We start from the raw sequence: 22,622 nt of genomic DNA, 5'->3' as shown, positions 1-22,622 counted from the left end.
TGCTTCATCTTCTAATGTTTGTTTAAATATTGATAAGAAGGGTGTGTAGAAGAGGTGGTGGGGAGTGGAGAAGGGCTAGAAGGTATTTTTTCCTGAACTTCTGCAGTTTCCAAACTGAGTTGTGCCAAATAACCAGCAGCATACCCATGGCTAACACAATTTGGATCAGAAGTTAATCAGATACCAGAGCTCAAAATGTGTTCTCTTTGTTCCTTTTTCCCTTTACAAAAAAATCACCCTATTTTTAAGAACACACTGTTAAGATCACAGAACAGCAAAGTTCTTATTTCAAACATTTCTTTTCACTCTAAGTTATTCAGTGTTTTAATAAAAAGCGCAAAGCTTTTTAGCTAAATGGTTATACTTCCTTAATACTAGGACATTTTTGCAACTGAGAAGACTTTGGTTTGGCATCTCAACTGGTGTTGACCATACAGACCCATTTGGGTCACCAGAAGAACCTCATTTCACATCAACTAACACGTTGCTGCATTATACACATGTAAGCCCTGGTTATGCGAACACCTATCCATATACTTAATTCCAATACACAGAGAGTTCCACTGAAACCACTTGGTCACCTAACACCATAACACAGACAGACGTTCAGTATAAGCCAAAAAAGTAACGAAGTTTTTGCTATTCTAGGTATATTAAAGACATAACTGACTCTGATTTCACAAACCATAGAGGGAGAAGTGTCCATTTAGGACTAATTCCATGCACATTATTTCTGCTACTTAATTCTGAAAAAACCAATTAATTCATATCTAATGTTATTTTAGCCATCTATGTTTCTATAGCATTCTGTCATTCCTGCATGCATACCAATTAGCTAATTTTCCCCCTGTTGGAAACCTTGTTAGGAAAATTAGGCTAGTCTGGTCCCAATAAAGTCAACAGGAAAATTCCCATTAATTGGACAGAATCTCACTCACTGTCTCATAAGCTCTGAAAGAAGTTGCCATCCTTGTAAAAGCAAAAAAAAAAAAAATTTGCCCATTCCTCGATCAACACAGCTCATAGCTTACGGTTTATCCCGCTGGAAAACCTCTGTGGTTTGGAGCTGACATACGTCTGCTTCTGTACACGGTGTCTTCCAGCACAGACAGGAGAGAGCTGGGCGCAGTAGTGTCTTAAGACGCAGACAGATTTACCTGAACTTCATAGACAGACCCTCACAACATATAAGCTAACAATGAACAGGGTTAATTTAGAATACATTAACAATAATGTACAGTGAAGGTTACCTCCACACTTCCTTTCTGAAACCTTTTCCAAAAATTTAAGCTTAAGTATTCTAGGCCTTCTCCCTGCTTGAATAAAAACAGTTGGGAAGGGAAGAAAAAATTATCTGTTGGCTTTCAAAAAAAAGAAAAAATAAGGTAAGTTCACATCCTTAAAACAGATAGCGGTAGTAGACATTGCCAATAAAATTCTCAGCTTCACAAAAGTAACCGAACCTTTGCCTTCTTGATCAATATTGTCATTACATGACTCAGGAACATACGTACAGCGGTCTTCTGACTCTTAAGCAGCTAGAAACTAGTAAGAGGCCAAGGCCCCTTTCAAAACCTTTGACATGGGAACAATTCCATTGGTTTCACTGAATTGGTTCCTATGGCAGACTGTTAAGACCAGGTCTCATGTAAGGTGCTTATGCCTGTCCAAGGAACGTGCAACAATAACATTTGTTCCTGCCTCTGCACACTTTTGTATTAGAGTATGTATAATATCAATCTGTCCCAGTTTTAAAAAGCTACAAACATCATGCAACCCTTATAGCTGTAACCTTCTATAACTCTTACAGCTGTAAGCTTTAACAAGAGCAGAATTTGCTCTATGTAAAATACAATGTTATCACACTTCCAGTTGTGTGTCTTTTAATGCAAGTCTGCTTTTCTACAACAATTTCAAATTCACAGCCTGACTGCATGTGCTCAAATGTCAGAGGGCAATCTTCTTTAACAGTAAGCCTTAGGCTCTGTCTTTCCATTCAAGTGTCTGCTGTCCCAGTGAGTTCCATTTTCATTTATTACTTTCCAAAAAAGCCAATGAGGCTCTTCTTGAGAGGTTACTTAGCTTATCCCTCAGCTTCAAGGCAGAATTAACCATATTTAAAGCACTCCTAACAGATGTTTGTCTAACCCGTTCTTGAATATCACCACTAGTGGAGATTGCAGTGCCTCCCCAGGCATCCTGTTCTAATAATTCATTATTCAACCCTTTAAAAGGCTTTCCTAATGTCTAATGTAAATGTTCACTTCTGTAATTTAAGCTCATTACTTCTTGCACTCTTCATAGGAGACTTAGAGAAAACTTACTTTCTTCACCTTTTACACTTTTGAACTCTTATCACAACAGATCTGTTTCGCACAGACTTACCAACCCCAATTTTATCGTCTAAGAAAAAGTTAACACAATTTTAGGTAAGAAAACATAGCAAGACTAATACATTTAGAAAAAAAAAAGTAGATCCCATTTTGGACCTACTATCTTTATATCTATGATCATATACAGTAAAACATTTTAACAATGGTAATTTATCATGTTCCTCAAGAGAACCAATAAAATGCAATGAATACACATCCTCTGATGTTGCACAGATACAAAATGTATAGTTTGTTTACAAACTAATATTACTGAATGTAAAATGAAGCAACATTTTAAAAAAATATATTGGCAAAGGTCCAAAGTTTACATTTTCTAAAATATTAAGTTCATGATTTATTTACAGACCAGCTTTCAAACAATTATTGGCATTTTAAGGTAACTGCTTAACCTGACGAGTACATGAATAAAATGAAGCTGTAAAAAAAAAACCCCAAACAAACAAAAAACAATAATCAAAGTTCCATATAACAGTTCCAAAAACGCTATTTTCAATTTCTATTTAGAAAAGCAAGATGTGATCTACCACACAGTAACTTACCAGAAACTGGTCTAACACTTTCATATGCTATAGGTATCGCAAGTGACCAATGTTATCCAACCACGTGCCCAAAAGTGTGGGGTTTTTTTCCCATTTCAACTTCGAATGAAGTTCTGACAACAGTTGCAGTATTTACAAATTTAAAAGAAAGGCTCAATATCCCTTTGGATTACATTACCACTGTTACTGTGTCTTGTCTTGTTGACTACAGGTAGTAGACTGCAATCCAAAGACCATGTATTTTGTTGACTCTGTGAGTTAACAATTAAATTAGCAGCATCTACCCCAGCTTGTCTGAAAAAAAAAAAAAAAAAAAAAAAAAAGAGAGGCAACTCTAAGTAACAGACTATTAGTGAACACTGATTCTGGATCAATTATGACTGAAATCACTGCCTGAAATCTCCCTCTTGCTGAGAGGTGGTGTGTCAGAAGGCAGAAGTTTTTAAACTTGAACAGGACCTATTAGCTGGTATGACCAGCCGCGACACAAAACCCAGCCTGAACACTGCGGGCAGGTATGCGATAGCCCGTGGCTGTGCTCTGCAACTCTGGAGGTCTGGCAGCGACACCCGGTCGCTCGCCAGTGCGGCTAATCCTCCTGTGCTGCCAGAAACACTCCTTTGCCTTAACTGTGCTAGGTTAGGTGAACTGAAAGCTGCATAATAAGAACTACAGCCTCAGGCTGTATTAGCTTTAACCAATTTCTACTGGGTCCGACTAAGAAACATGTCTCCTTCTCCACGCTGCACCCTTTTTCCTTTGTGGCTCTGTCCCATCTCCGGGGGCCTGCATAAGAGTGAACACAGAAACAAATGAGGCAGACTCTTTTCCCCACAGAAGGGGGATAGGTGAATGCCACAACCCTTCTGCTTTGCCAGCCAGGACCACTGAGAACAATGCAGTTTTTTCAGGAAAGCAAGTATTTCATTAAACTTGCCACCTTGATTAAAATAAGAGCATATCTGAGGGAATGGAATAAGAAGCAATTTCGTTTTGATCTCCGTGCCCCCTTACACTCTCCTGTACCAAACTCTAGCACCTACATTAGGTGCAAAAAGGAGGAATTAAAAAGCTTAGGGAATCAATGTCTGTTTCTCAAAAATTGTAGGTATAACACTTTCAAAATTATGAAAAACAAGTATTTCCTTTCCATGGTCGTTATTCTCTGAGCTCTCAGCATTTTTAACCATAACTCACTGATTTCGATGTCTACACTGTATGCAGTATTCCATACTGGATGAAACAAAACATCAGCCGGTGATGATCCCTGTTTTATAGAGAACTTGATCATATTCTCAAATTAAATCAGGTATTAGTGCATTATACTGCTAATGACAACAAAACGGTTTCACATCCTAAGAATACCCATCTCTGAAATGTTTCAAAATACCTAACCAAGCAATGCTGCGTGTTCCTATGTAGCGTTCAAATCCTCTAAAAATATGTTTTCTTGAAAAGATAATTCTCAGTCTAAACGTATACCAACAATAGATTTTGTTGAATTTAATTTCTTATATTATTTCTGATAAAGTTTCTGCTTTAGTTTTTAACTACAAGCTATAGTTTCTAATTGCTGCTCTGCTTCAGCAGCCATAGCTGCTGCCTGTAACTGTTCTGTTTCACTCTGGATAGAATTGGCTGTAGTAACTTGTTTTCTTTCACTGTGCATATTGTTCTCATGCCTTTTTAGATCAGATGCTTTAGCAAATGCTTTAGTGCAGGAACTGCAGACAAAAGGTTTCTCTCCTCGGTGTCTTCTTTCATGGTCTTTGAGGTGGGACTTGTGCTTGAAAGCTTTATCACACATATGGCATGCAAATGGCCTCTCATTACTGTGAACTCTTTCATGCTTTTTTAGATCTGGTGCACGAATAAAAGACTTTCCACATACCTCGCAACTGTAAGGCTTGTAACCTGTGTGTATTTTCAGGTGCTCTTTCAAATGAGCTTGCGTGGTAAAGCCCTTTGTACACATTTCACAAACAAACGGTCTATCAGCAGTGTGGAGCTTCTCGTGTTTTCTCAGTCGCGCTTCATCAGAAAAGGTCTTACCACAAGCCTGACATACAATGTGTTCCCTGTGTCCGTAAAGCAAGTACTCAAACTTCATATCCCCAGCTGCTGTGGTCCAGCCTGGTGTCTGTTCATCTTTCACTTCACTTATGCCATCATTAAATGTCAAAGCCTGAGGGGTCTGAGATCCTAAGTCTTTTGATTCAGTTGTTTCCATAGGCTCTACTTCTTGGCCATAGCAGTTCACTTTTCGAACCTCTTCACTTCCCAGCTCTTTCAGAATCGCCTCTTGCACTCTCAGGGTAGTGGTAGGTGATTTTCCGTCTTCCTGACTTGGGGGAGTTCCTTCCACTGTCACATCCGATGGACTATCATCATGATCTCCAATTTCTTCCACCTCATCATCTTGGGTATCATTAGGTTCCCCCATAGGACGGTTTATTTTTAGACAGTACTTGCTCTTGGACTGTGTGTTTTCTTCAGGACTAGATACATCACGTTTTTGAGAGCAGAGTTTATCCAGAAATCGAATACCAAGAATCTGGCCTGAAGACATCATCAGATTCACATCCTCTTTCTTAACAGAAATCTTTGCAGTATACATGTAATTGAGAACTTCCTCAAAAATATCAGAACGAAGAAAATCTATTTCTATTACTGATGAACTATCGACTTCCAGTTTTTTGAAAAGCTTTTTGAAGTAGGTACTGCAGGCAGCAAGCACGCATCTATGTGCTCTGAATTTAACATCTTCAACCACGATAGCTATGTCACAAAATTCCCCTTCCAAACGTTGTTCATTTAAGGTTTTCAGGAACACAGTTTTGTGATCGTCGTCATTATATTTAATGGTTTCAGACATACTGATGAAAAACTCCTGTAAAATAACAGGGGAAAGTTTTTGTAAGTTTTATTAAGTAGTCTAAGTCATAAAATCCCAGCAGCCAATGTAATTTACACACTAAAAAAAAGCCAAATAATTTTTTTTGCTTCATATGACTTTCAGATGATAAAAGCATTACTCTTAAACTTCTTTTAAAATTGTGAATACATAAAGGTCTTTCCCTAGGTTATATACTTTACAGCACACATAGTGATTTATAAAGGATAATCTTTGGTATCGATATATTAACTTCTTCAAATATTTATTGATTCAGTTATCCAAAGTTGAAAACTTTCTCTGTGAAGTTGCAATTCCCGGTAAATGTATGATCCAACTGCAGTAGAACTCATTCTTATAGCTCAAGGAAATGTTAATACTAAAAAACGTATAAGAAATACTCTAAATGCATCAGCATAACAAACTAGATGCGAAATATCAAATATAAGCCTTACCATGAACAATGCAGGAAATTTTCTGAACAAATGATTATTAAATATTTGACAGATGATTAACCCTTACAATGGGCCGCCTTCAGCCTGAAAGACAGGAAGATAATAATGTTTTAAGAAATGATAAAATCTACTCCAAAGATTGTTTTAAATTTGCGTGTTAAAACATAGCGTTTTCAATTATTTAGAATTTTATAAAATGCACTGTTAAATACCCAGTTATTTTGACTGGTTCTACAAATGACTGCATAAATTGATCAGATAGCGCTGCTGTCACAAACCATATGCTTACGTTCCTCTGGCTACTTCACTTCCCTGACTCCACTTTCCTTCTACTTCCTTTGCACCACATCTAAAGCTCTGAAAAGCCTCTACAGGAATCAACAGCGTTAGCCCAGTAACCAACCCTTCAAAAAGGTGATTAGTCTTCTGCTGTATTAGGGTGCTGCGCAAGCCCAGTGGAGGGTCTGGCAAGCAGAGCAGGCATCCCGAAGGACAGCAGACTGGGCTGTGGATGGATGCACGTCCAGGACCAGGGAAAGAGACACCAAGGGTACCAGATCTCCAAACAATGGAGAAGCTTGAACAGCAGAAGGATAATGCAAAATGCATAATTTATTCAATTGCAATCTCCCACAGGCATCTAACTGTGACAGAAGCAGGAAATGCAGTGGAGAGGAGGGAAATTTAACATTTGGTTCAGAACTAATCCTCCATCACCTGGCACAGAGCTACTGGGAACTCCCTTCCCAACTTCTAATTTATCCTGGACCGTATACAAAACGGAAGCAGAGGACAGGTATGCGACTTCCACTCTTGGCACTGGGTGTTTAACATGGTATGGGAACATCTGGCTCCCTACAAATACCTTTGCAGGTCTGGCACCTCAGTGTGTAGTGCCACTGGCTAAAAAAAAAAAAAAAACAAACTGAGGAAAGCCAAAATTCTTTTCTTGGTCCCAAATAAGATGATGTTAAAGACAGCCAGATAGGAAGTGCATAAATATTTGAAATACACAAAAGAAAACAAAACCAAGACCCACTGTATGTATTTTTCTGGGTTGTCTGGGTCTACCCTCCCAGGAAAATGCATCATTCCAGCCCCTTAGGGGGTAGGACAAACAACTACTTCAACAGGATCCGTGCGGAGTTCTTTGCAAGCCGGAGAAAACGCTGCTTTCTTGTTAAGCAAAGAGCAAAGCACCGCTGCTAATAATCTAGCAGCAATCCCGCCCTGTTGTGTTAAAGAACGTGCAGTTTTGCCGCAATTCTGTCGAGCCTTACTGAGCCAGAACCGACTGGAGAAGCACAAGCGGCTGAAAACGGTGTTGCGAGTGCACGGGGGCGCGTAACCGGTGAGAGACACAAAGTTGCCGCCCCGCCAGCCGAGCGGGGCACTTTGGGCACAGCACCGCCAGCACGGAGACAGGGCAGGGGGAAGCTCCCGCTGCCACGGGGCTACTCACCCCGCGGGGCAATTCTCATTATTGCTACACGAACACTTCTTACGCTGCCGTCACCACCACAGGGACGGGGAGGGGGGAAGAGCGTGTCTGGGGTTGCAACTGTCCGCGCAGCTCCCGCCGCCGCGCCACGTTAGCGCTCCCGGCTCCGCAGGCGCAGCGGCGCGGCGCCGACCGCCGTGCCCGCCACCGCCGCGCCGGCCAAGGCGCACGCCTGCTCCGCGCACCCGCCGCCGGGGAGGCGGCGCGGGCGGGTTCCCGGCGGGGCCCGGCCCTGCCGAGCCGCCGCGGCCACGGGAACCCGCGCCGCCACCGCCGGGGCCCCGCGGCTGCCGGCGCGGCCCTGCGGCGGGGAGGCGGCGCCCGCGCTCCCGGCCCGTCCTCGGGGGCGCCCGCGAGCAGCAGGCGGCCTCGCTCCGGAGCGAGCCCGGCGCTCCCCCCGCCCCGCCTCGCGGGGCCGCGCGGGGGACGGCGCTCCCCCCCCCCGCCCCCCTTCCTCCTCCTCCGCCTCCCCCCCGCCCCAGCGGTTGTCGCGCGGCGCCCGCCCCGCCGGTGGTGGTGGTGGTGGCGGCGGCGGCGGCGCGAGCCCAGACGCCGCCAGGCTCCCGCCGCCAGGCCGCGGCCGCGCGCCCCTTTGTTACGGCGGCCGCCGCGCGGGGCCCGCGCGCCCCAGCGTGCGCATCCGTCGCTGGACGTGTCTGTGTCCGTGTCCGTGTCCTCGCCCTCCCCCCGCCCGCCCGCCCGCCGCGCGCGCGGGAGGCAGGCGCGCGACGGCTCCGAGCTGCTGACGGCGGCGGCGGGCGCGCCCGCGGCGCCTCCATCTCACCCAGCGCGAGCTGCCTGGGCTTTAACGGCCGCGGCCGTCAGCAGCCGGGGCCGCCGGAGGCGGCGGCGGCGGCGGCAGTGAGCGGGGGGGGGGGGCGGGAGAGGAGGAGGAGGAGGAGGAGGAGGAGGAGGAGGAGGGAGGAGGGAGGGGGGGCGCGTGAGGGAGAGCGCGCGCGCGCGCGCAGCGCAACGGCGGCCCTGCCGTTAGGCGCGGGCGGCGGGGGGAGGGGGGGGGAAGGGGGAGAGGGCTCGCGCTTACCTGCCCCGCGCGCGCGCGCGGAACCGCACTTCCCGGGGAGCGCGGGGGGCTGCCGCTGCCGCCGGTGCCGCCGCGCGGGAGGGGGCAGGGGAATGGGGGGGGGGGGGGAGGGAGGAGGGGGGAATTTGGGGAGGGGGGACTTGGGGGGGGGGGCCCTGCGCGCGTCTCTCCGGCCGTCACCGCCGCCTCCTGCACGAGCACTCAGTGCGCGCGCGCGCGCCGGGGGCGGGGGAACGTGCATGCGCGGTGCGAGCAGGGCGCGCCGGTGCCGGGGAGCCTGGAGGAGGCGGAGGAGGTGGGGGGGAGAGCGGGGGCAGCGCGCCGGCTCCATCTCCCCTTTCGGGGGGCCCGCGCCGCCGCTACGGCGGCGGCGGCCGGTCGGGGGCGGGGAGCGGAGCGGGGGCGCGCGCGCCGCGGGGCCCCGGGGGCGGCCCTCGCCGAACGGGCGCCCGGGAACCGCTGCCGCCGCGCGGCGGGCACCCGCCCCGCCCCGCCGCGCCTGCGAGCCCGGCGGCGCCCCTCGGCCTGGCGTCGCGCGGCGGCGAGCGCGGCGCGGCGCGGGCTCGGCCCCGAGAGGCGGGTGCGGGGCGGGGGAGCGGGCACCGAGCTGGGCGGGCCCGGGCGCCGGGGAGCGGCGCTCGGAGGGGCGGGGGCCGCGCGGCCGGGCGCGCCCCGGCGGGCGGGAAGGGGCGCTCGCGCCCGGCGGCGGCGCGGGAGCGTGAGGCGGCGGCGGGGTCTCGCGCCGCTCCGAGAGGGCCCGGCGGGGGGCGGGGCGGGGCGCGGCGCGTAAATTTAGGCGGGATTTTTTAAAAAGCAGTTGTCCGGTGAGCGTGCGGTGTCCGCGGGCGGTGTGGGCAGCACCAGGGGTGCGCGGGGCGAGGCGAGGGGTGCGCGGCTGCCGGCCAAAACCCGCTGTGCGCCGTCGCTGGCCGCCCGCTGTTTCAACATCGGGGAGGGGTGTGGAGTTTTGGAGAAGTAGCGCGGCCACTAGAAAGAAATAAAAGCTGTTATTGCGCTGCTCATCTTCCACCCCCGGTTTTTCCTTCCCGAAACGGTTCGTCAGGCACTAGCCTGGCGGCGCAGCGTTCGGTGAAATAATTTGTGCATAAAGTGTTGCTGGTGGTGTCAAACGCAGCAGTTCTGCTAGAGAAGAGTGAAGTCTCAATATAATATAATTACTTGTGTTGAAAAATACAGCGATGTAAGGAAGTTACTGGAACAGTGGAGTCATCCTCTGGGAGCGACATAGTAAATGTTTGCATCGGGGCGATAACTCCTGCCCCTTCCTAAGTCATCTCTCTGACGTTTTTGTATGATGCACTAATATACGTAGTGAATTACTTTCCAGCTGGACCACTCTTTCTTTTTGAAATTATTAATTAAAAGATTTTATTTTTTCTAGCCACTTTTAGATATAATGGAATGAAGTCCACATTTTGCCTGGGTAGTCAAAACTGCCGGGCTTGGTTTTGTAGTAACATCAGTGATTTGCATTCAGAAGGCAGAACTGTCTTAAATCTTTGAATATTTCTGAATCCTGTCCAAGAATTCCCTCCAGTGTGGAAGGAGCTTCCCTTTTACAACTTCACGACATGCTGTTTCTTTCTTTGACAGTGCCTCAGACATTCCTGTGTACGCTTCTGTGTACAGAAACATGTAAGAGCTGAGTTTACCCGGCTGACCAGCAAATTACGCTTCTTCATTTTGTTACGCTCGCTGCTTCTGCTCTGTCTGTACTGCACCTGGCATGGTATGGACACCCTTAATATCTAGGGCTGGGTTCTGCTGTAATGCAAGGCATCAGAATTAAACTCCTGGTGGAGAAAAGCATGGCACCGTAGGAAAGGGTTTTCTCTATCCGGTTTTTCTCTCTGCTTTTCTGTGTCGCAGGCCACTTCTGAATGTGTGCTGCATGTTTAAATTGTATCATTGCTAGCTCTCACTGAGATACTCAAATAGAGGAAGCGTGTGTTCAATATCCAGATGTGTTAACCGTGAATTGTGGAGGATGAAAAATAAAGCATTGTTACTGCCTAACCGTGTCATATTTTTCATTACATATGATGTCCCAAGTATTTGCCGTGGGGTCTGAAGTTGGCAGTGCTCTTTGGTGAGCTTGCAAACTGAGAGAAAGGCTTCCTCGTTTCTGCGTGGAAGTGCTGGAACACCACTGGATTGTAAATGCTATAGATAATATTATAAAGCATGTGCAGTGAGCAGCAGGAATGAAGGCTGTTAAAATTTAGCAGTACCAGGTAATAATAATAAAATTGCACATGCAGTTCAAGCAGCTGCTAGTAAGTGGCTTATTTAAACTACTGCATGTGAGACAATTACGCATTTCCCCGAGACTACTTTTGCTGAGTGATTGAAGTGGGCAAGAAACAGAAACCAGTGTCACGTGAGAATCCAAGTTTCTGGTGAAACCTGCTTGTCTGAAGTGCACCTGTGAACGTGCACCCTATACAGCTCATGAACACCCTACGCGGAAAAGTAACAGAGGAGCCTACAAGTCATCTCAAGTGCTGGTGTGTGGAAAGCTGCACGTATAAAACTGAAGCATGATGACAGGTCTGAATCTGGGCATGGTGCACTCGGTTTTGGAAATAAAAGACAAAAAGTAAAGGTCACAGAAATTTCCGCTGAAAAGATCTGGGTTTGAAAATACGTGTTACTGAAGGTGAAGCATAAGAATAAGAAAACACATCTCCATTAGCATGTCTGTGGGCTAATATAAGTAGTCATGTTAGCTGCCAAAAGCAAGTATTTTTTCAATCTACAGGAAAATACCCTTCTGCAGAAAAAGTGTAACCAGGAGGAAAAGAAGTCCTGCTCATGTATCTGACTGAAACGCTCTTCCTATGAAATCACCCTGTACCCAGCTAACACGGATTAACATTTGGGCTTTGAAGTAGTTGTGCTGTTTTCCTATCTGATGAGCCAGACTGTAGATACTGTGGAACTGTTTAACTAACAGGCCGTTTCCAGACTGTTTGGATTGCAGGGATATCTGTAGGGAAAAAGAGCCCTTTGTAGGATGCGCTTGTTTGTTTCGAAAATTGTGTAACAGGAGTGAAGAATGACAAGTGCCACTTTCTGCAGCCATGTGTGAGGCACAGGAGGTGACATGCGGGAAAGGCTGAAGGTTTGCGTCTAACGTTCTAAGCGGCGACTGCTTTTAAAATGTGTATTAAGTGTCAGTGGGTTCTTGTGTGTTTGCGGTGGTTCAGTTTATAAAGTCTATGAGTTACAAGCGGTGATACGAACGTGGCAATATTATGGCCAGTTTTTGTGTATTCAAAGTGTATCTTGGTCTTGCAGAAACAGTCATCATACAAGGACATAGGTTTTCCGTGTTCACTTTGCATGGGTCGGATTTCTCATCAAGCCGAGCGGGCAAAAGAAAGCAAAGATACAAAACGTCCAATATTTGTGCAAGGGAGTCGCAGAGGCTGTTAGTGTATTCCCACGTGTCAGCAAGGACGGTCTGTGTAAGCCTCCAGAGAGTGTAGGTGAATGGGCTAGGATGGAGGAGGACAGCCAGGGAGCCGATGCTCCTTGCAGTCTGTGTTTCCCGTAGCAACCTGGCAAATTTCCCAGCAGAAATGTGCGTGCGAGTTAGTCATGTCTTTGCATCACTTACTCACTTCTGTATTTTCAAGTATCCCCACAAAAGAGGGAATAGTAGCGACAAAGGAGGAGGAACAGAGCATAGACGATGGAGGTTGGCGGCACAACCCCTGGCTGAGCTGTACGAACAGAGAGGGATGGAGAGAGGCCATCTCACCTCCCGAATGATTGAAGAGCACTCGTAGCTTGCACCTGTGCCAGAAGGGACACAAGTCCTCTCTAGAGACCCCAATCTCTAAAATTTTATTTAATAGATTCTAAGTAGAAGAGCATCTTAATTACATACTTTTCTTTCCAATTAATTCTGGTACACCTTGTGACGTGTTTATCTACAGTCATGTATGATAATGTATGATACGCATTTGTCAAAAGTTATGGTAGATAAGAGACATGGCTCTGTGAACACAGCAGTTCATGCTCTGCACGCACAAGGCACTCCATATTCTTTTTGTTTCTAACCAAAATAATCAGGTCTAGCTGTAACTTGCATATTTTTACACACCTTATTACCGTCCCTGTTGGACTGTCTCTCTGCCCCTGTCTTCCACCTCCCACCCTTTTTTTTGGGTACATTTCTTCACGGTTTTGGGTTTGCACTCCATTTGTTTACTCATTTTCTCTATTTCTTCCCTATATCCCTGCCATCCTCTCATTTTTCCTTTTCCTTCCTCTCTTTTACTGTCAGTTACCTTACTCTAGGCCCATTTCTTGACTCTGCATGACATCCTTGTTTGATTCAAACCGTATGGACAGTGAGTGAAGAAAGATGGATGCCGCTTTTTGATGTCAAGTGCCAGAGGAATATCATGAAAACTTCACTTTCTCTTCCTTTCCCACAGTGTTCTCTCTGTGCTTCCTTACTCTGTGTCATTATCTTACTGCCTTATTCAGTTGTGATCTGGTACTCTGGTGCTGAAGCTAAGAAGTGCTACAGGCAGAGGCGTTAGGGAGCAGCAATGTGTAGTCATCCACAGGCCCAGCTGGAAGAGGACACTGAGCAGACGTGAGAAGTCCCAGAGGAGAAAGAAAGAGTGCTACATATATTTGGATCCTTCATCCTAGGTAAAGATGGTATCAAACAAACAACAGCCTAAAATTACACATGCAATCTTAACCTGGCTATTTCTTGACTTTTAAGTGTGTAATACGCATTATAAGAGGAACAGAAGGCATTTTGGTGAGTTAGTTACTACCCACTAGGCAAGAGCTGTTTCTGTGCTTCGTTCCTGTTTGTACTGCAGACCTGCTAACGTTATGAACACACTCCTAAGAAACAACAGGTCCACAAGGGTGTAACAGCTTCCTCATGCCTGATCTATCAAAAGGAACAGATTTCTCATTCACAGGTCAGGTATATTTTTGATTTACAGAGCACTTACACCATCTGCTCCTATAAGACTAGCATGGTGATTTCAGTTTCAGCCATGTTTCATGTTCAAGGCAGAGTCTTGCAGTATGCAGTTAATAGAGGAGACTGCCATTCTATGAATTATTTACATGATGTCCATTTTGTTTGTGTAAGGGCAGACATATTTTTTTGGATGAATGATCTGCTGGTGTGATAATGGGCAAAGCAGAACAATTCAACTCTTTTGAGGTGGAGTTGTGATTACCAAGTGTATTGGGTTTGCATGGCAAGGTTTTGGTAGTGGGGGGACTACAGGGAGCAGCTGCTGTGAGAACCTGCTAGAAGCTTCACCTGTGTCCAATAGAGGCAATGCTGGCCGGCTCCAAGACGGACCCACCACTGGCCAAGACTGAGCCCATCAGCAGTGGTGGTAGCGCCTCTGGGATAGCGTATTTAAGAAGGGTAAAAAGTTGCTGTGCAACAGCAACTGCAGCTGGAGAGAGGAGTGAGCATATGTGAGAGGAACGACTCTGCAGACACCAAGGCCAGTGAAGAAGGAGGGGCAGGAGGTGCTCCAGGCACCGGAGCAGAGATTCCCCTGCAGCCCCTGGTGCAGCCCATGGTGAGGCAGCTGTGCCCCTGCAGCCCATGGAGGTCCACGGTGGAGCAGATATCCACCTGCAGCCCGGGGAGGGCCCCACGCCAGAGCAGATGGATGTGCCCAAAGGAGGCTGTGGCCCCCGGCAAGCCCGTGCTGGAGCAGGCTCCTGGCAGGATCTGTGGGCCCATGGAGAGAGAGGAGCCCAGGCTGGAGCAAGTTTGCTGGCAGGACTTGTGACCCTGTGGGGGACCCACGCTGGAGCAGTCTGCTCCTGAAGGACTGCACCCCGTGGAAGGGACCCACATTGGAGCAGTTCATGAAGAACTGTAGCCTGTGGGAAGGACTCACATTGGAGAAGTTCATGGAGAACTGTGCCCTGTGGGAGGGACCCCATGCTGGAGCAGGGGAACAGTGTGAGGAGTCCTCCCCCAAGGAGGAAGGAGCGGCAGAGACAACTGTGTGATGAACTGACCACAACCCCCATTCCCTGTCCCCCTGCACTGCTCAGGGAGAGGAGATAGAGAAAATCAGGAGTGAAGTTTAGCCCGGGAAGGAAGGAGGGGTGGGGGGAAGGTGTTTTAAGATTTGGTTTTATTTCTCATTACCCTACTCTGATTTGATTGGCAATAAATTAAGCTAATTTCCTTGAGCTGAGACTGTTTTGCCTGTGATGGTAATTGCTGGGTGATCTCCCTGTCCTTATCTCAACCCACGAGCTTTTCTTTTCCTTATATTTTCTCTCCTCTGTCCAGCTGAGGAGGGAAGTGATAGAGCAGCTTTGGTGGGCACCTGGCGTCCAGCCAGGGTCAGCCCACCACACCACAGTGGTGATCTTGTCATGGCTGCAAAACTAATTTTTATTCAAATGTGAATTTTTGGACATGGCATTTTCTGAAAAAAAAAAAAGCCAAGCTTGCCAAATGTAAACGAATACTGTTTACTGTAATGTATTTGTTTTGTCAAAAAACCCAAGCCTTTTACTTGTGTTTGTTTATTGGAAACTGTCCCTCACAATTATGGATAAGCTATAATTGAAAAATCAGTTGTCTCACCAGCTACAGCCCTCATTCTTTGTGAACCTCATGTTTTGTTATTCCTGAAAGCTGCTTGTTTATTGTTCACAGCAAGAAGAACTTGTTAAATTCCCCATTGCTGTTTTTGTTTTTTAATGCTCTATAAATAAACTAAAAGCAATATTTGATAGTTTCACATCAGTCAGCTTCACAGGGTAAAACAACAGAAGGAAACGGAGCCTTGTCCATGCTACACAAAATGCTTGAAATTCTGTAGCTGAGACTCAATGACCAGGAGTCCTACATGCATAAACCTCTCACAAAATGCTGCCAGTAGAAAGGGATCAAGCCCCGCTAGTAGACAGCTTGCCTGCTTCTACGTGGTGCAGCTGCTTTCTTCACTAGTTGGTTGCAGACGTCTATTTGCGGATGTTTTTCTAAGCAGTTGAGCATATTTTGGCAAGCAAATGCTTAAAGAGACGTGGAGAGCTTCATACAACAAACAAGCTGTGTGGCTCTATGTGTGACATTTTAGTTAAAGGTGCTGGGGTTTTCTGCACATTTGCTAATAACAACAAACTTTCACTTTTTAAAAAGTGCAAATTTTAGAATGGAGAGCACTTTTCCTGACTACTCTAGTTTGCACATTTCAAGCCTTCATCAGCACTTTCCCTCAAGGAGATCAGAAAGATTTTAGCCTGTTAACACCTGCATTTTTGATGTTACTATTGAATCCAAATATTTGTAGAAAGCATGGAAACTATTTTATCATAACGAAAGTGGGAATGAGAACTGATCTCATCTAACAGTGAAGTCATCAAAGATCACTGGAAAACTCATCACCAAAAAAACCATAACTACAGAAAAACATTTGAACTGAGCTGGATTCAGGCTAGAGGCAAAAAAGCTCAGTGCTCTGTCAGAACTGTTAAATAACATTGATTGTAACTTGTTCAAGAATAAGAAAGATTTAGATAATAGGAGAAGTGTTTGATTCTTTCTGAGGGAATAAATGGGCCTAGAAAGCTAAAAGAGTTATCCTGATGTCATACAACATTAAGGAGTTAAGATTTGGCTTTTCAACTTTCTCAGTCCCATGGACAGGCACGCAACCTTCATCACCAGTCATTAGAAGTACAGAAAAAGAAGGAGTAACTTCAGTATCCACTTCTCTTCCCTGAACTGACAATCTCTGGTTGTATTAAAGGTGGCATTAACTGTCCTGGAGAAAGAATTAATTCCAATGGTCTGTAATGTCAGTTATTCAAACTAACTTCCTTCTAATTACCTTCTAATGACAAGCATACATAAAATAATAGCAAACATAGAAATTGAAGTTCTTCTGGTGCTTCCTCTTGCTTACAACCTTTCCTTTTCAGAAGAACAAACCTCACACATTGCCTTCAGGCAACTCTGAGATGCTACTAGTTTGCACCGACACTACAGTTGTTCAAGTTACCACTTTTCGCTGATGTCTTTGGCCACACGGTTAGAGGAACACTGCAGAAGACGGAGTCTGATCTGGCAGCCCCAAATGCTTCTCAAGCAGAGGAGAAACAGGAAGAGAAATGAAAGGAGAAAAGCTAAGGTATGAAAGGGAAATAATACAGAAGTAGGAAGGTGAAACCTAAGGCACAGGTCTGGTAAAGGCAGTAGTACCAGCAGGGTTCCTCCCCAGCTTAGGTTGGTCAGAGCATCCTTGGAGCAAGGACCAGTGTTTCCACAACGGATCCCGGCCTTGGAGCAGTGGCAGGTGTCATGGTAAAGTGTTCCCCTTGCCATCTGCTTCTACTTTTACTATTGGTGGCAGCAAGCCTTGTTGTTGGATTAATTTGGTTTTCTGTATTTAATGTTTTGCAGAAGGGAATGTAACAGATGTCATAATATAAAACAAATTTCATTGATGTGATAGGTCTGTACCTGTCCCAAAGAGGCTGCCTAATTTTTGCCCAAGAATACTTATATATATATATATATACACACACACACACATATATATATATAGATATGGGTAAGCTGAGGTGATAGGGAGGTGATGTGCATGGTTTTTGGTTGGTGGACTCGTGACTGATATCAGCCTTTCATTTGCTGTTGAAATACAGCACACAGTTCTGGTTCCTATGTTCTAAAAAGGATGCAAGAAAAAAAAATAAGGAGCAGAAAAGAGCTTCAAAACTATTTGGAGGGCTGCAGGAAGTGTTTTACAGTGAGAGACTTTAAAAGCACAAGCTATTTAGCTTACTCAACAAGAATGCATTAGGATGATTTGATTACAGAGGCTAAGACACTTACTTAACTTAATGGAGAGAAAATACCAAGTGAACAAAGGGATCTTTAGTCCAAAGACAAAAGACCTGAATTGCCCATAGCTGGAAGCTGAGACCATGAAAACATTCAGATACGCAATGAAACATACATTTTTTAAACAGAGTGATTAACTGTTGGAACAAACCAGCAAGAAAACTAATGGATTTTCCATCTCTTGAAATCCTCAAATGAAAAAATGAATGCCTTTGAAAGTTATGCTTAGTCGCACGCTAGTTAATTGGCTCGAAGTAAAAGGAGCAAGTGGTATTGTGTCCTGTTCTAGATAGGATGTCAAATTAGATGGTTATAATAGTTCTCTTTGGCCTGCCAGTATATGAAATGCTGCAACTGCCAAAGGCCTACATTAAAAGAAAAATAATGCTTTGAAGTTAAGCACTCCAAGGGGAAAGAAGGCAGAATTAAGCTTACTCTACTCATCTTCACTATGATCCTCTGCACATTTGCATTATGGTCCACTCTTAACTGCTCAGTCACTCATATTTTCCTCTCAACATGGACCATCACCAAAGTTATAATCCTAAATCCTTAGAAATCAGACTCTTCTATTGCTTGATCTAAAGAAATAGCTCCTACCTCTTTTCTTTTATGTGCGTCAGCCCTTAGCAAGGGGTGCAATGAACAAAGAGTTGTATAAAGGACTGGCAGAATGAAAGGCACTTGGTGTCAATGTCAAGTTAATGAAAGTATGGGAACGCTGGATCTCCAAGGACAGGATACCCCATTGGGCCATCAAGCTTGTCCTGTCTATTCTGAAAGGCAGCATGGATATGGAGAGAGCACGATCCTGCCATATTAAGACCAAATATTCTGTTCATAAATGCAGATAGAGGTCATTAGTCACAGCCCAGTTGCAGAATACAATGCAATTTTACAGGGAGGATTTTCTTTCTCATATTTATGTGTGTTACCTGAGATTCAGACAAACATCATGAGACTACCGTATGCCTGTTAGGAAAAGGAATGAGATTGGGAAAATTTGCTGCCCAGCAATTTGCTTGAACCCATTCTCCTTACAGTCAGTAGGAATGTTGCCACTCATGAAGGAAGTAGATGTGAACCTATAATTTATAATCCAATATATAGATAAAACTGGCTTATCAACCAACATGATTTTTTGAACATCACTTCATATTTAGAAAATAATATCAAACTTTGATCGAGAAAAATGCATATCTTTTAAAATGCAATTATCTTTTAAACACATTATAAAGATAGCCCTTTCTATGGTTCTGTAGATAACAGAGTAGTTAGGAAATAGATTTACTAATTTAAAGTAAAATAATGGTGTAAGCACATTTTTAGGGGAGAGGGGAAAGAGGATTTTAATTTATAATGTTGCTTGCCTTTGTCTCTTAGTAGTCTCGACATTACATTAAAAAGTTGCATGTTAGAGTATGAAAGAAAAATGCAGACCTACATTTTGTTTATTTCTAGAGTGCCCCTCTATTTTTTAGGCCTGTCCCAAATGTCATAGTAGTCAGAGATCTCACCCAACAAAGTAACTAGAATGGCTCCCACTGATTTCCATGGGAGACAGTGTGAAGCTGTGTTAAGGATAGGATTGAGAATATCCTAGCTCTCTTCGGATGTAGTAGAGTTTTATTCTGATAAATCCAAAGCTATTACTGTAAATTAACAGCCTTATTTCTTATATGATGAAAAATACCTACCTCTCCATGTAGTTTGATCAGAGTTTGGAAAAATAAAAATCCTGTATTAGAATCAGTATAAGTATTATTACTGCCCTTCTCTGTCTGCTTTATCAGGACTGTATTTTGCAAAAACTCTATTTAATTAAGCTATTACCTCTAGTAAATGTATTGAAGCTACATGCATCCTTCTGTGTTACTCAATGTGAACAAGTTTGTGGAATAACACAATGACTATGCTGAATCCTATTAGATTTACTATTTAAAACTGAAGCCATCCCCTGTGAACTAGTCTTGATCTCCTCTAAAGTTCATTATTAGTATATGCTTCATCTCTGTATCATACAGCTAATTTTCTTGCCCATAAGAAACAATGGATTAATTGCTTGGTGGTTTTGGCTCTGTCCCTCTATTAAAGTTTACAGATCCCAAGTATTCACAAATATTTTATTTTTAAATCACTACCACGTCAGTATATTGGAGCTTACTTTTAATAGTGTAGGATCACATAGTTAATACAAGTTTATATATCTTTGCTTTTCTAAAGAGAAATAAAAAATAGTAAGACCATTGGCTTCTTACATGAAATTAAAATAGTAAATTGTTAATAGGTAGTAAAGAGTAACACAAAAGGAAAAGTATTTGCTTTGGTGATGGATTGGGAACTTGGCTGGGAATCAGAAAGCTGCCTTCTGTCCTTGATTCTTCTCTAAGAGGTCATCACCTTGGTCACTCACTCTGTTTCCTTCTCTGAAGCTGTGCTCATTTTGATGCTTACGTTATAAAGGTTACCAGAAGAGGCATTGGCTCCAACTACATTGCCTTCCACATTTTAAAAGAAAATTCCTGTGATCATTTCTGGACCTCGTGATATTTCAATATGAAGAGAGATTAACCGTTGGTTATGGGATTTGGTGGGTACAGAGAAACCCTTACTGATGCGTAAGTATATACACTGTAGATAAGAATGTTTTTCATCATCTCAGAAAAACCCAAAAAAGCTTTACATAAGATCAGAGTTTAGTGTCATATTAAGTGAAAACTGTAGGTAGGATAGCTAAGGGAAAATAGTTGGCAATCACTTACTTTGTGTATATCAGCCATTCCCCCTATAAACACTTTGAATAATCTCCTGAATACATCCAAATTAGTAGAGCTGATTTTTAATTCAAAAACATGTCCAGAAGGAAAAGGGCTGTCTGATAGGGATAATAGATTTGAACCATGATCAATACTTCTTTTGTTGTGCAATCTTCAACAAATTGCTTTGTTGCAGTTTTCTAAATTGTTAAGAGATCCAACGATAAGTATATCAAAGTGATGATGTGCAGAAATTACTAACTTAAGCAGCTCTCCCCTTTTCTCCCCCTTCAGTTGTTTCTTAGCTGCTCAGCATCTTCCAGACGTTTGTTAAAAAGTCCTCAATGTTTTCTGGACTGAAAAAAAATGCAGTTATGAGCAAATAGTATGTAGTGGTCAACAAAATACTTTCCTACGCTGTCAGTGTGGACCATAGTGACAGGTACAACAGGTGGCCACAAGTAATTTCAAGGGATCACATTATTCAATACTTTAAATTCTCCTCACTTTGAAGAGACCTATTTGTTTTGCCTTTATACAACTGCATCATTTGTGTCAATTCACTCAAGGAATTACCAGGGTAGAAAAAGTGACTAGGGCTTGTTTGGTTTGTGTTTCTTTTTTTTTTTTTTTTTTTTTTTTTTTTGGGGGGGGTGGGGGTGGGGGGATGACAATGACAGTATCGTGGTTTCAGCTGGGATAGAGTTAATTTTCTTCCTAGTAGCTGGCATAGCGCTGTGGTTTGGATTTAGTACCAGAACAATGTTGATAACACACTGATGTTTTAGTTGTTGCTGAGTACTGCTTATGCTAGTCAAAAGACTTTTCAGCTTCCCATGCTCTGCCAGGTGGCACAGCCAGGACAGCTGACCCAAACTGGCCAAAGGGCTATTCCATACCATATGACGTCATGCTCAGTATAGAAACTGGGGGGAGCTGGTTGGGGGCAGTGATAGCTGCTTGGGGCCTCGGTCGGTGGGTCATGAGCAGTTGCATCATTTGGTTTTGGTTTTTTTTTTCCCCTGGGTTCTGTTTCTCGTTGTTCTCCTTTTCATTACAATATTTATTACTATTATTATATTTAAATTATTAAAGTGTTCTTCTCTCCACCCATGAGTTTTCTTACTTTCACTCGTCCAATTCTCTCCTTCAATCCCACTGAAGAGGGGGAGGGTGAGCAAGCAGCTGTGTGGTGCTTGGTTGCCAACAGGGGCTAAGCCACAACAGAGTGGTGGTGTGTGTTTTGGTTTTTTAAAACCTGGTCTTACCAGAGCTAGATTCAGAGCATATACCACCAATTCCTTTTTTTTCAGCTAGTTTCCTGTGAAGTCCAATGTCAAAAAACCTAATACGATAATTTTCCGAAGCTCAGGGCTGCCTGTGTTTTGCTATTGACTTTAAACAATGTTTCAGGGCAGCCTAATAGCTGTAGGTTGGCTTTGCTACCATTGGAGAAGCTTGAAAATATCCCAATGTGTTGTAACTGGTAAAGTTTAACCTATGGCAAAACAATCTGACTTTGATCTCCGAGAGAACTGTCTAGAAGCATTGAACTGATGTACAAGAATCCCCAGGGATAACACATGTCCTTATGTATACTGGTAAACACAGTTAGCAAAATTAGAAATAGACTACAGCATAAAAAAAAGGTGTAGTGCAACAGGTATGGCAAACAATGCAACTTGCAATTGGTCTGCTGTGGCAAGAAGTTATAGCACTGCTGAGTGCTTCTTGCAGAGGCAGGAAACCTATGAATTTTCCAAATCTGAAGAGCTTGCATAAAAGGGGGAGATTGGAAAAGGTCCATGGGATGTAGCTGCTAGCTAGAATGCTAATTGTCTGTGGTGTGCCACTTCTCCTAGTGTGACGGCGTTGTACAGTTGGATTTGGTCCAAGAACAGCATTGGTTGTTCAGCCAGAGGATTGTCAGAACTTCTATCAAAACAGACTTTTCTTACCAGCTTGCTTGACCAAAGTTCCTTCAGCTGCTTGTGCCCCCAGTGTATGTGTACGTATTTTTCAAATTGATACATGATGTCGAATGCACATTGGCTTTGCAGTCACAATCAGGTTGTGTGCTTCAGTGCCGTACAAGTTGTGTGAAATACAGGAAACATAACTTACAATAAATTGTAGGATTATGTAAATTA

The 22,622-nt window shown here is 44.3% G+C and overlaps 1 protein-coding gene across 1 annotated transcript; it reads right to left on the bottom strand.

Moving 5' to 3' along the window:
* Positions 1 to 4,478: 4,478 nt before the first annotated feature.
* ZBTB14 (zinc finger and BTB domain containing 14) lies at positions 4,479 to 22,505 on the bottom strand. The gene is made up of 2 exons (XM_075705052.1): positions 22,431 to 22,505; positions 4,479 to 5,822 (listed from the first exon to the last, which is right to left on the bottom strand). The coding sequence occupies exons 1-2, from the start codon at positions 22,503 to 22,505 to the stop codon at positions 4,479 to 4,481; spliced, it is 1,419 nt and encodes a 472-aa protein (XP_075561167.1).
* Positions 22,506 to 22,622: the final 117 nt, after the last annotated feature.

Source organism: Pelecanus crispus, chromosome 2 (assembly GCF_030463565.1).
Source record: "Pelecanus crispus isolate bPelCri1 chromosome 2, bPelCri1.pri, whole genome shotgun sequence".
Lineage (NCBI taxonomy): Eukaryota > Metazoa > Chordata > Aves > Pelecaniformes > Pelecanidae > Pelecanus > Pelecanus crispus.
This window is presented reverse-complemented; position numbering and strand designations above follow the sequence as displayed.